This window comes from Onychomys torridus, chromosome 4 (assembly GCF_903995425.1).
Source record: "Onychomys torridus chromosome 4, mOncTor1.1, whole genome shotgun sequence".
NCBI lineage: Eukaryota > Metazoa > Chordata > Mammalia > Rodentia > Cricetidae > Onychomys > Onychomys torridus.
The window spans coordinates 87706461-87720607 of NC_050446.1; the positions used below are offsets into that span (position 1 = coordinate 87706461).

Sequence of the window (14147 nt, forward strand, 5' to 3'; positions counted from 1 at the left end):
AAGGAATAAAACACATGAATTTGTTTCTGAGAAAAGTCTTCCTAGAATTAGAGTTGGCTAAATTAAAGTTTAAAGACAAACATAAAACAAGCAAATAAAACCAGGTAGATTTCTAACCCCTGTCCTGATTTAAAAAAAAAAAAAAAAAAAAAAAGGGTCCAGCGAAAGGCTTAGGTGGCATGGATGAAAACAAAGGACTAAATCAGAGACTGAGTGCAACCAAGGAGCCCACATGGGGTACGGGTGATGCCAGATGATGTAAGAGAAATTTCAGAGGAGAAACAAATTGGAGTTTTCCCCTAATGAATGCTGTTTCAGACTTGTGAAGTCTGTGTTAGCTGATTAAATAGGCAGGCATGTTAATCTAAAGGGTAGTTGGAATCACAGTCTCAAGGTACCAATTTAGAGGTTGCCAGTGTATCATTGAGTGAATTTCATTTATCCTGTGAATACAGAAAACCTAGAGAGAGAGTACAATGTAAGAAAAAGAGTGACAAAAAGATGCCTTGCAAATCAACATCTGAGGAATGAAGGGGAAGGCAGTCCAGGGCTGACTGGAGAGAGCAGAGAGGTAGGAGGAAAAATACCTGGATAGGAGTATGGGGTGGAATTAGGATTCCAGGGACATTCAATTTCAAGATACCAGCTGCAGACAGCACCAACAGAGAGGACAGGTAAAATCCACCCAAAAATGCTGGCTAAATCACATGAGTTTTTATAGAACAGTGGACAGAAGCCAACTGTAGTTTGGCTAGAAGCAAATAGCTAAAAAAGTGGACACAGCAAACGTTGGGTAATTTTTTAAATGTTTTGTTCTTGTATTTTTACTCCCAAAAGCTCTGCCATAAAGGAAAAGAGGTGGATGGGGAAGATTTAATGTATACTTTTGAAGCATGGAGCAGGATAGATAGAGCATTTCACTAGGATTACGTGTAGTGAGTTCACAACACACAGATGTGGTCATTGGTCTCTGGTTAATGTCTAGCACTGCAAAAGGCAACAGCAATGATGTGGACTTACACAGTACTTCATTCTAAATGCCCCTCAATGCCTGATTTTATAAATGGGGACTCATCTACCCATCATGGCTGCTTTGGAAAGTGGATCCTACTATTACCCTCATTTTTCTTACAGAGAAACTATGATAGACATTAACCTGTCCAATTTCTCTTCTGCCTATATCAGTAAGCTCACACTTAGCTTCCAAAACAATACTTACAAGCACATATCATCAGATTTGGTTGAGAGTTGGGTCCTGGGCCTATACTTATAGATGTTGCTCAGTTATCTTATTGAAGGGGAATTTCTTTAGAGAATGCTTGTCTTTGCAGTTATTTTGTATCCGTAAGAGGTTGAAGTCTTAAGTCAGTTCTTGACCTGTCAGTATTGATTGACTCAGTAATACTTGTCAATACAAAGCAATACAAAAACTTGTCTTGAAAATAGGTTTGGTGAGGAACACCAATACTAAGTTATTTTGTTGTGACAGAACTAAAGTAGTCACAGAAATTAAAATGTTGGTGCGTAATGCGGAATAGAAATTGTGGTAGGATGTAGGAGAGGTGGAGAGAAATGATGGATCTGGGAAGATGCTGAAACAAAGTCAGCCTTAACTCCGTGGCTGGATGAAGTTTCAAGTTGCTTTCAAGTGCTTGGTAGTAGAACACATGAAAATTGAGCACACTTTTGTATTTGTAGTGTATTGCTCATATTGATGGCTTCAGCTTTTTCTGGTTTTATGCCTTCATTCAACCAAAGTGTTATCTGAAAATTTACAATAATAAGAATTTACAAAGTTCTTATTCCAATGTCATCGTTATTAACACCAGTGGAAGTGTCCTGATTTACATGAAGCATCTCATTTAATCATTAAAACAAACAAACTGGAAATGGCTCATCATTACCCCCAATGAGGAAATGGCTAGGCTAAGGCCACAGACCTATAGAGCAGCAAAGTTTAGGCACGGGATAGATAGTGTGAATCCCATCCACTGTGTTGCACATTTTAGTGCCCTGCTCTCTCTGCTTCTTCATAGTTTCGCTGGAGCTACCATGTTTAAGAATGGGATGATCAGAAACTTCTGTCTCTAAATTCTCCTGGTATTTGGGGATTGATTTGTAAGAATCAATATTGGGAAAATTTGAACCTAGTTAAAAAAAATAGTTAAAATGTATCTCAATGAAGGCAGAGAAAAGCTTTCCTTTTTATTTAAACTTGCTGACTAGATCATTAAACACATTTCTTTAACAGTGTAAAGGATTATACCCTCGTGTGTAGCTGTTATTCTAGATATCTGTGAGCTGACATTATAGCAAAGAAAGACTTGATTAGCCATTAAGCAAGGCTCTTAAGACAGAGAGTATGTGTGGCTGTTTCTGAGATTTTATCCACCTTCCTTTCCAATGCTGCACTCACTGCTGGGATGCAGAAATAAAGACAGTATTCCACTGATGTCATCCAGTGGAGCTAAGAACCCAGATGAGGGGCAGCAGTGAGAAATAGCCCCAAATAGTGACACTGGTCAGCTTTCATCTGGAAACTGAAAAAACAGACAGACAATCCAAAGTGGCATTGCTCTTCCCCATGCCTTCTGTTTCTGCAGCAGTACTATGGAAAGCTGATGGGGGAGACCCTCTAACAAACAGAGAAGAACAGCCCCACACCAGCACAAGCTCTAAGTGTCCTCCCCTACGCCCTTACCTTTGTTTTTCTCAGTCCACACCAAAAGCTGTAAGAGATACATCCAAGCATGTCCAAACCTCTATTAAATTTATTTCTTCTGCATTTGATATTAAGTGAAAGTTCTTAAGTAGATTTACTCTAAACCTTAACTCATGGCAGTAATCTCCCATAAACTCAGACAGGATGATATTATTCAATAGTTCCTAGATGTTTAGTTGTCTAGAAAGTTCTGAAATGAAGATTTATACCTTTTTGGATTCTTGAACAAATGTCTTCATTTCTCTGCATTATGTGCGCCAGTCTTTAGGATAGTGCTTCTCAACCTGTGGGTCATGACCCCTTGGCAAACCTCTATCTCCAAAATATATTTACATTGCAATTCATAACAGTAGCAAATTACAGTTATGAATTTGCAATGGAAATAATTTTATGGTTGGGAATCACCACAATATGAAGAACTTTATTAAAGGGTTGCAGCATTAGGAAGGTAGAGAACCATTGCTTTAAAGGATGCATTTACACATTCATGGTACTATTGAATGCCTATTATAGGTTTGTTATCATTAAGCTCTTACTTTCCCCTTGATTTTTTTTTTCTTGCAGGCTCAATTTGAACTTAAGACATTTCACATCCGGGGTGAGCATGCATTAATAACAGCAAGACTTGAAGAAACTATTGAAAATCTCAAGCAACAGTTAGACCACCGCTGGGGAGGAGGATGTGAAGAGATGAGAGACGCATGTATCTCCACTGATGATGACTGCCCCCCAAAGGCCTTCAGAAATGTGTGCATCCAGACAGACAGAGAGACATTCCTCAAGCCCTGTGAAGGTGAAAGCAAGACAACCAGAAGCAACCAGATAGTACCCAAGAAGTTGAATATCTCGTTAACCCAACTCTCTCCCACAAAAGACATCCATGCACCACTTCAGACAGGGGAAGGCATCTCATCTAGTCAACAGAAGACATCACCTCCACCTCCCACACCTCCTCTTCCTCCCCCTCTCATTCCTCCCCCTCCACCTCTCCCCACTGGACTTGGACCTTTGCCACCAGCGCCACCCATATCACCTATGAGTGCTGGGCCGCCACCACCACCTCCTCCACCTCCTCCACCACCTCCTCTGCCTCCAAGTGCTGGACCTCCCCCACCTCCTCCCCCACCACCACTTCCTAATGTCCTGGCTCCTCCTAACAGTGGAGGGCTTCCTCCTCCTCCTCCTCCTCCTCTTCCTCCTCCTCCTCATCCTCCCCCAGGACTTGCACCTCCACCTCCTCCTGGACTATCCTTTGGACTCAGCTCTTCTTCTAGTCAGTGTCCTCGTAAACCAGCCATTGAACCCAGCTGTCCCATGAAGCCTTTGTATTGGACTAGAATACAAATAAGTGATAATAGGTAAGCTCTCCCTTGTCCCATTCTCTGTTACAAATTCACAGGATTCTTCCCAAGTGGCATTTTATTATTGACAGCTCAATATTTACATTGGGTAATACCCATTTTTAAATATTATAATATGGTGAGTACCTTAAGTACTCAAGCTTACAGTGTCTGGGGGAGATTGTCTTTTCCAGGTCTTCTGGGAGAAGGAATGTGTTCAGTATCAGATTAGTCTTCAAGATAAATGTTCCATTTTATGGACTAGAGAAGAATTCAGGTCTAAGCTAGGGCCATCTCTAACACCACTGACTTAGTTGAGTAATTATAAAGATATTGGAGCAGAGTCTGCACTATTGGTTCATTGAGGATTTCTGCAGTGTCTTTTATGATACTCTTTCTTAGTTTTTGATAACCAACCTTTGGGTCTGATGTTGTCCTTTCTTTTTCTATCACTATGACAAATACCTGAGAAAAAGTGTGAAGGATTTATTTTGGCTTATGGTCTCAGAGATTTCAGTCTATCATGCCAGTGAGGATATGGCACAGTGAAGTAGCTCATCTACTGGCCAGGAAGGAGAGAAACAGAATACAACAGAAGCTTTCTTTTTTTTTTTCATCTGGTCCATGAGCCTGTGGGATGATATGCTCATATCCAGGACTAATCTTCCCACCCTATTGTAATTCTCTCTGGAAATGTCCCTGTAGATACATTCAAAAGTATTATTCACTAGTCTCTAGGGCTCCTTGTTGAATCTAGATATTTAGCAGTTACAAGTATGCTTTTCAACTTTTTATGAAAACACTGAGATGGCTGAGTTATTCATTGTCTAGATCAGAAGAGAGTCTTAAAATATATGCCCCCCCCCTTTGAACTCTGTTCATGAGACTTCTTTTACAGCCATATTCCTTATTGATATCCAGAGAAAGTAGCATGTGTGGGGAGCTGATATGGCAAGCACCTTCCATTTGTGTATGTTATTGAGCTTGAGCTATAAGGCGGAAAGTCATGGTGACTTGGAAACCTCCATCCAAGCACGTTAGAGTTACATTTCTTGCTTCATTTCTGAACCTCTCAGAAAGACAATGAGAGAAATATTGACTTGTTTCTTAATCACTTTCTAGTTTTGAAATTTATTTATTTGCAAAGAATGTATATTTTTGAGTCAGGGTTTCTCTGTGTAGTTTTGGTGCCTATCCTGGGTCTTGCTCTGTAGACCAGGCTGGCCTCAACCTCACAGAGATTTACCTGGTTCTGCCTCCAGAGTGCTGGGATTAAAGCTGTGTGCCACTGCTGCCTGGCTAAAACTACATTTTTTAAAAAAAAGCTTATTCCCCAATTCAAAATTGAATTTTCAAGTTTTTCTAAAATTTTGCTTAGGGAAAGCAATATAACTAAACAAAATAACTTGTAGTTCACAATTATAGGAAAAAAATTGGAAACTAGTATAAGAGCAGGGGAAATACCACCAAACCAAGCATGTGATGACCAAAGTTGATGATGTATTTCATATTGTCCCCAGTCCTCTTGCCAAAAAATAAGGGTCAAGAGTTTACTTGCAGAAATTTCTAGATGTATTTATTTAATGCTGATAAAAAGTGCTTTATAATTTCCCAAATGAATAGTTTAAAAAAAATATGATCCTAAAATAGTCCCCAACACTAACAGTAATGTGCTAGTATCCCATTTCTCATTCAAGATTTAGATATTTCCTAAGAGATGATTTCCCAGAATATTTGAGTTGTGTTTCCTTATTAGTGCTCTCAACTCATTGTACAGTCACTCTACAGTGATGAATCCCACCTGTGAGCCCTGGACCGGCACATTCTGACAGCACATATAACTGTCTCACACCTGTTTCTCACTTGCGTGCCTTCCCTTCATCCCCCAAGAGACTTCATGAGCAGCCAATGCCATAGACATAGCATCATAAAACCTCATGCTGGAGGACAGGCCCTTCCTTCATACACTGTTCAAAGAAGAGTAAATAAGAGTTGGGGGAAAATCATTGATTTTTTTTTCCTCTTGTAATTTCCCACTTTTTTTAAAAATGGAAAACAGTCAAATGCTCCAACTTCCATTAGTTACATTGGTTGAGCTGGTTCTGCAAACACTGTAAATCTAGTGCTTCAAATCCACTGAAAAGCAGATGAGCAGGACATTAGGAGTGACTGACGTGGTGGACGTGTCAGCCTTGTCCTCTCTGCGATGTTAAGACCACAGCATGGCCACTCCCTGCCAATGGAACACATCCCCATTCTTTCATCATGGCTCCCTCAAAAAAATTTCTCCACCTCTGAGCACGACTGCTTTGAGTATGAAAATCATGGTTTGCTACCAAATCCTTTAATAGCGTAACGAATGTGTTTATTATATGTAGTCTATGTAGTCTATTATATAAAGGTAGCTTTATTTTTATTTTTAATTGAAACAAAAAATACATATTGAAACAAAGGTAAATAGTGTTAAGTGTTAAGGATCGTGCATGCCATGCTCATGTATTTGAAAAATCAATATAGAAGAAATTTACTTTTTCTTTCTGTGGCATTAATAATAACTTGAGAAAGCATTTCAATGCCACCAGTGTGCAGAAAGCAAATGACACACACATTCCAAATGAGGGAGACTCTAAAGAGGCCCATATACCCCAGCTCTTCGAGGTGCTTCCGATATACTTGATTTCCAGCAGCTGCATGCTCATTGATTCATAACAGCCTATTTCTAGAAAATAAAATACAAATTCCCCATAGATGCTTTAGGTGGAATCCCCATGGTGGGGGCTGATGCATGGCAAAATTATATGGTTTTGTGTGGCAGTGTTGTCTCTGGTAGGATGCTATACACCCAATGTATCAAATGAGTAGCTGACTAGTCATGTATTTATTAAGTCTCTGGACTAAGCTGACCTGACTCAGTCCCAACAGCTGTATTTACAATCCTCAGAGGGGGCACATCTCTACCTTGCTGTTCCATTTTCAATCCTTTAAAGAATGACTTTGGGCCCGTGAAATGGCTCTGTGGGGGTAGGATGCTTGCAGCCAAGCCTGGTGACTTGAATTTGATCCCCAGGTTCTGAGTGGTGGAAGGAGAGAACTGAAATTCTCCTCTGACTTGCACATGCATGCCATGGTATGCATATCCTTCCCCACATACATGTCTCTTGCATACATGCTTATACATTTTATTTAACAGGATGACCTTGCCCATGTATAGAATTGATTATCCCTTCTGCCTCCCTATAATGATATTTTTGGCTTCTGGAGATGCCACAACTGAGAGAGGAACGAAATCTCACCCACAGGAATTCTAGTCCTAAGGGCCTTCTCTAGCACTCTGGACTGAACTAATCACCATCATGTATTTTGGATGTTTAAGTGAAGATGTAGGTTCAAATATCTGTTACGTATTTTGACGTCTAAAATGTGTGACTTGAAAAGCTTTTATCTGAGCTTTACCAGGGTTTTACACTTTTTAAGAAGTGTACTAGAGAAAGATTTCAGCATATTATACTATTTCCTGCTTTGTTTCCTATGATTAACTTGATGCTTTTTTCTCTTTCAAGCCAAGATGCCACACCAACTTTATGGGACTCCTTAGAAGAACCTCATATTAGGGACACCAGTGAATTTGAATATTTATTCTCCAAAGACACAACTCAACAGAAGAAAAAACCCCTGTCAGAGACCTATCAGAAGAAGAACAAAGCCAAAAAGGTACTGTGATGTCATCGCTGTAATGACAGGCACACGGGTGTTCACTACATCCCGCTGGTTCTTGCTCTTTCCCCAGAAAATGATCTAAGTCTTAGATGGCAGAAGGATCCAGTTAGTTAAAGAAATCTGTGCTTGCTGTCTTCTGAATTTTCAAATTTTATTCTGAACTATTGTTTTCCTTGATTAGGGTTACTATTGCTGTGATGAAATACCATGACCAAAGAAACTTGTAGAGGAAAGAGTTTACTAGGCCTATGCTTCCTTGTCACTGTTTGTCATTAAAGGAAGTTGGGACAGGAACTCAAACAGGGCAGGAACCTAGACACAGGAGCTGATGCAGAGGCCATGGAGCAGTGTTGCTTACTTGTTTGCCCCTCATGGCTTGCTCAACCTGCTTTCTTATAGAACCCAGGACTGCTAGCCTGGGGTAACCTCACCCACAATGAACTGGGCCCTCCTATATCGATCCCTAATTAAGAAAACCCCCTATAGACTTGCCTACAGCCAGATCTTATGGAGGCATTTTCTCAATTGAAATTCCTTTTTCTCCAATGAACCTAGCTTGTATCAAGTTGACATAAAACTATCCAGCACAACTATAGTCATTAATTATATTGAAAAATGTGTTTAAATTGCTGTTAGTAAAAGTAGTTTGTATCCCACCCCAAAAAAATTAGATATCATAGGACTGCGGTGATTGCTCAGTTGGTAAAGTGCCTTACCAATAAATGTGAAGACCTGAGTTTGATCCCCAGGGGTTCAAAAAAGCTAGGAGTAAAGTGAATGCCTGTAATATTGGCACTGGAAAGACAAAGATAAGAAGATCTGTGGGGCTTGCTAGCCATTCAGTATAGTGAAGTCTAGGTTCAACAGGAGACTCTGCCTCAAAAAGTAGAGAGTAGAGTAATTGGAGAAGACACCCATTATCAGCCTCTGGCTTCCAAATGCATATGCACTCACTCATGCATACATAAATATGTATATATATATGTGCAATTATATCTCATCAATAATAAATTCATTCATAGAACCAATTTATTAGACTCTCTGGTACAGGGCAGTGTTCTAAGTATGTACTAGAATGTGATAACATGTAGCCATTTAAATAATAACAAACAATGGAATGTTCAGTCCTTTACACTAGCTATTTTTCTTCAGTAGCTACTAAATATGGTAACACAGTAAGTTCTTTTGGACAGCTCTTTGTAAATATTAGCAATGTGTAAGAGGGAGAAAAACCAACCCCCAAATGGTTGTTGCCCTGTGGAGTTTAACAGGCATTAATACAAGCAAATTTTGACAATCCTATAGTAGAGCAAGGTGAGGGGATCAGCATAGGCAAGGTGTGGGTGGGGGCGGCAGTTTTAAATGGGGTTTTCAAGGCAAGTCCCATTGGGAAGATGACTTCTGTGTAAAAGCATGAGGATTTAAAAACCAAAAGCCACTAGTCATCTATAGAACAATGCTATGGAATTTTGTTTTGTATGCTGTGAATGTGTGTTGCTCTGATTGGTTAATAAATAAAATGCTGATTGGCCAGTAGCCAGGCAGGAAGTGTAGGCAGGACAAGCAGATGAGGAGAATTCCGGGAAGAGGAAGGCTGAGTCAGGAGTCACCAGCCAGACACAGAGGAAGCAAGATGTGAAGGCAGAATTGAGAAAAGGTATCAAGCCATGTGGCTAAACATAGATAATAATTATGGGTTAATTTAAGTGTAAGAGCTAGTCAGTAATAAGCTTGAACTAATAGCCAAGCAGTTGTAAATTATATTAAGCCTCTGTGTGATTATTTTATAAAAGGCTGTGAGACTGTGGGTGAGAGATTTGCCCAGACTGTGGGCCAGGCAGGACACAGGAAATCTTCCAGCTACAGAACAACTTTACCATCATCCAGCAACTAGGCAGATATGAGTGAGGCCAAATATGACCTCAGTTAAACACCTCAACACAAAGAAAGGTGCCATCCCTTGTTGTCTCCTAATCCCTTAGCCATAGCACAAGATAATATCTGTTGTAGTTTAGTAAGTCTCCCAAAGACCCATTTGGTAAAGCTTTGGTTCCCAGGATGGTACTACTGCAACCTTTGAGACACAGAGTCCTGTAGAAGGTCCTTAAGTCACTAGAGACATACCCTCAATAGGATTATAGGACCTTAGTCTCTCCTCACTTCCAGCTCATGAAGTGGGCAGAGCAGTTGGGTCTTCCATGTTCTCCTGTCCTGATATGGTTGGTGCTTTTGCAGAAGGCCTGAAACAAAAGAAACACTAGATTTTGACATAGAACATACAGAATAATGGGCAAAAATATGCTCTTTCTCTTTCTAAGTTATTTGTTTCAGGAATTCTCAGGTATCTTGTTGTTGAGCATGAAAGCTGACTAATACAAGAGCCATACATCATGCCCTTCTGTGATAATGAACTGAGCTCATATTGTCCATAGTCTATGGTATGTGATCAGCCCACATTCTATGATGGCTGCTCTCCACATTCTGTGATAGCTTGCTGTGGTCACCAACATTGCCACAGTCATGTTTGGTATTCATGTTTGGTTAACAGCAGAATGGTGCTAAGGACCCAGTGAGCCCTTGTTCAGTTGCCAATTGGCTCTGTGAACTTGGAGGGAGTGGTTGTCTTTCTTCTCATATTTCCTATTGATATGATTATCAGGACCAAATCTACTTGACCAGGGTGCTGTGAAATCTATGGGGATCTGAGAAAGTTTCAAGTATATATCAGATGGTGTTACTGCCATCTGTACTTCCTTCTTAAATTATGTGGTGGATTTCATGTGTCAGTTCATACTCCCTGTGCCGCTACAAACATAACTATATTACATGAAATGGGCTGCATCTTACAAAAGACAAACCAGAAGTTCCTGATGGTAGTTTTGTGATCCAAATTAAATTTTCCCATGGGCCTAAAACCATGATCAGCAATTTTTATCCTCTAAGTACACCAGAAGTATTTTATCATGAGAAAAATGTGATCCCAATAATTAGATATGGTAATGAATCTTTACTTTTTTTTTTAACTTTTAATTGTGTACATGTGTATGTATTTGTGTGTGTGTGTGTGTGTGTGTGTGTGTGTGTGTGTCTGTGTGTGTGTCTGTGTCTGTGTGTGAATGTGAATGTGTGAATGACTGTGGAGGCTGGAAGTGGGCCTTGGATCCCTGGAGCTAGAGTTAAAGCAGGTGTGGGCTATCTAACATGGTTCTAGGACTCAAACTCAAGCTCAATGGAAGAACAGCAAGTGCTCTTAACCACTGATCCATCTCTCTAGTCACAGAGTGAAACTTTAAAGAGTACATGTTACATGGAACAACTGAAATTCATCTGTAAGAGCAGTACCAGGCAAGAAGTCACTGACCAGCCGTGAAGTAGATTACAGGAAAGCTAGGTTCTTGTGGATGGGTGGGTGGATGGATGGATGGATGGATGGATGGATGGATGGATGGATGAGTGTGTGTTGTGTGGCGTGTGGGGGGGGCTGGCTTTTTAGATGCCATCTATCACTATAAGAAAGGCAGAAGGAAAATCTCTATACTCTAAAGATGCCCTCAGTTTACCTCTATCAACAACAAAGCTTCTCTAACTAACCAAGTATTGTCTTATGTAATATCACATTAAATTCTTCTGTGTTCTCCATTTCTTCTTCAATTGTATTGCTCTGTTTTGTTTCTCTGTGGATGTTTTGGTAACATGTTGTTTCTTCCTAAAATGAGTTATTTCTGTTTTTGTAAGAGAATATTTGTTTTCAAGTATGTTAACATTTGGTCATTCATTCTTGTTTCTTATCTCCTAATTGTGTGCCTACCCAACAGTTGATTTCAATTAAGGCAATTAGTCCTTGATTCTTTGTTTTATTGCATTGTAGGAAGGAGGGATATGCTTCCTTTGAACTCTTCAGGCTTGCTCCTTGGTGAGGTTCCATCACCCCACAGAATCTACATGCATGCATGCTATGTTTGAGGGTTCACTGCAAATGGAGCCAAAACTCCATGGGCTTCCCAGGAGGAATGGTGTTTGGAGTTTTCAGTGAACTTTGTAGCCTACCTTAAGCTGGGGTTTTAAGTTGTAAAGAAAGTAAAAAGCTAAGTCAATGCCAGAAAATTGCAAACCTGCCCCTTTGAGCCCACTCAGCCTCCATGCCTGTGGCCAGATTTCAAACGTCAAGATGGATCCCTTCTAGAATCCGATGTTTGTTTTCTTTTCTCCTGAAGTGAAGATGAAAGTGGCTTTTTAAAGGACTTTCAGCTTCAGGGGCCAAATCCTTCAGCATAATCATGAGATGGTTCCCATATGAGGAAACCACAAGAACACTTGTCCAGTAGGTCTTTTTCTAATGTCTGAACTAGAGGAAGAACGGTGTGTGTTGGATATTGAACCATCCAGCTCTCTGAACTTTGGAAGGAGGGGCTGAGCCAACATCAAGGCAGAAATGTGCAGATCTCTGAGGTAGAGCAGAGCATTCCACATGTATGCTTCAGAAAAGATGGGCTTTATTGTTCAGTCAGCTGAACTCAGATGAGAACTTCTAATGTCAAGCTTTATAGCAGTGTTTACATTTCCCAAAGTTGATCTTGTCTTACACTAAGACAAACATGGCTTCTCAAACTGAGCAAGACTCTTATTCTACAACAAGCAGTCAAAGAATGAAAAGGAAACCCACTCCTGGTGTAGTTCCATTCTCTCATCATGACATAGAAACCAAGACTGAAGTGAATTCTAAGGCTTTGAACTTCTCTAACTGGGAAGATGTTGATGATGAGCATTGGAGAGTATCCACAAGGTCTTCAGCATATGTCTATGATTCCTCTTTTAATTCACCACACTGTTGACAGTCACAGTTTTCACTGAGATGATTGAGTTGAAGTTGATAAACAGGAACAGCCATTGTTACAGGAGCCAAGACACAGCTACACCTGATGAAGTCTAAACTGTTGCTTTCATTGTTAGATTATCCAAAGTGTTCTTTAGTATTCTACTGGGGTGGGGTGGGTGTGGGGAGTCAAACTCCTGAAGAAAAATATGTGCCTTGTGTACAGTTAGTGCTACGAAATACATAGATTTCATGTGTGTTATTTCCCTTGAGCCAATCCATTGCATTTTATGAATCAACAAAAATTCTTAGGCAGGACACTTTGCATACTCAGGTTATTGCCATCCTCGTCCTCATATCAGGCCCATCAGCCATTACAGACACAGCAGGAACCAAATTGAGAACAAGAACATGGAATACAATTGACAATATCCCCGCCAGTCGACACAGTCTTCCCGCCATTCCATACAGTCTTTATTATTCCTCTAGTCAGAGTGAACTACCTTCCCACATCAACCTTTTCTCTATAAAATTGAGTATCAACTTCTTAACATGGCTGTTATGGGAATAAAATGAAATTATAATTATGAAAATACTTATAGGCATTCTCAGAGGTTTATGTCAATCTCTTGTTTTATAAACTGCTGTCATGTCAGAGCTTTGGGAAGAAAACATTGCCAAGTATGTTGACACACACTTGTAATCCTGGCACCTGGGAGGCTGAAGCAAGAGGGTCATAAATTCTAGGCAATGCTGGGCTACATGAGACTGTGTTTTGTTTTGTTTTGTTTAAAAAAAAAAAAAAAGCTTAAAAAGAATCTAGAACATCTCTGGACCATTCTTGTTTTCCATTATTTATAGATGCATTCCACAACTTCCTGTAATGACACATTCCAACAGCTAGTACTTCATCTCAGGTTGGCTTGTGTTCTCTTTCTTGCACTGTAAAATAAGTGTTTACACTATTAGTGCGTACGTGTTTACACTCTTCCTAAGTTACATTTGTTCCCGAGCAAGAAGGTCAGTGCCTTGACAGGGTTCCAAGTGTCTGTCTCTATTGCCAGAGGCTCTTTCTCTTGGCCTCTGTCAAAGAGGTCACTAATTTTTGATAAGCTTCCCAGTTATTTTCTAAACTTGCCTGACAGAAAATCTTCAAGACCCGCCAATATCCTTCTGCTCTTGAGATGCTCTAATCTGACTTTGAATTATGAATCATCTCTCCTGTAAGATGTATGAAAGCATCCTCCTCCCTCTGTCTCCTTAGTGGATATTTCTTAAGAATTAATGAAGTACTGGCCACTTTCTCTGAGTCCTTTTAGGGGAGATGGGCTGTGATGGCTTATCAGATGATACTCTGTTGAAACTTCCTGGTGCCAAAATCCTTCAGCATTGATTGTAATTTGGTAACTTTGGCGAGGATTGAGGCTTTAATGCTCAAGTCCCAGACTTTGTGTCTCATTGTAGTAGGGAGGGGAGAAGGGTGAAAAGAGAGCATTGCTTGGAAGCCTGAACATAAATTTATAGGGTTTTTATAACCTGCTGCCCTTCCAAGTTT

At 40.1% G+C, this 14147-nt stretch overlaps 1 protein-coding gene across 3 annotated transcripts in view; it reads left to right on the forward strand.

Annotated features, from left to right (window-relative positions):
* Fmn1 (formin 1) overlaps positions 1 to 14147 on the forward strand; it is a 365829-nt gene that overhangs the window by 178356 nt on the left and 173326 nt on the right. For all 3 annotated transcript variants that reach the window (XM_036185303.1, XM_036185304.1, XM_036185305.1), the window contains 2 exons: positions 3287 to 4080; positions 7623 to 7773. In XM_036185303.1, the coding sequence (XP_036041196.1) occupies positions 3287 to 4080; positions 7623 to 7773 (945 nt within the window). The remainder of the gene's footprint in view (positions 1 to 3286; positions 4081 to 7622; positions 7774 to 14147) is intronic.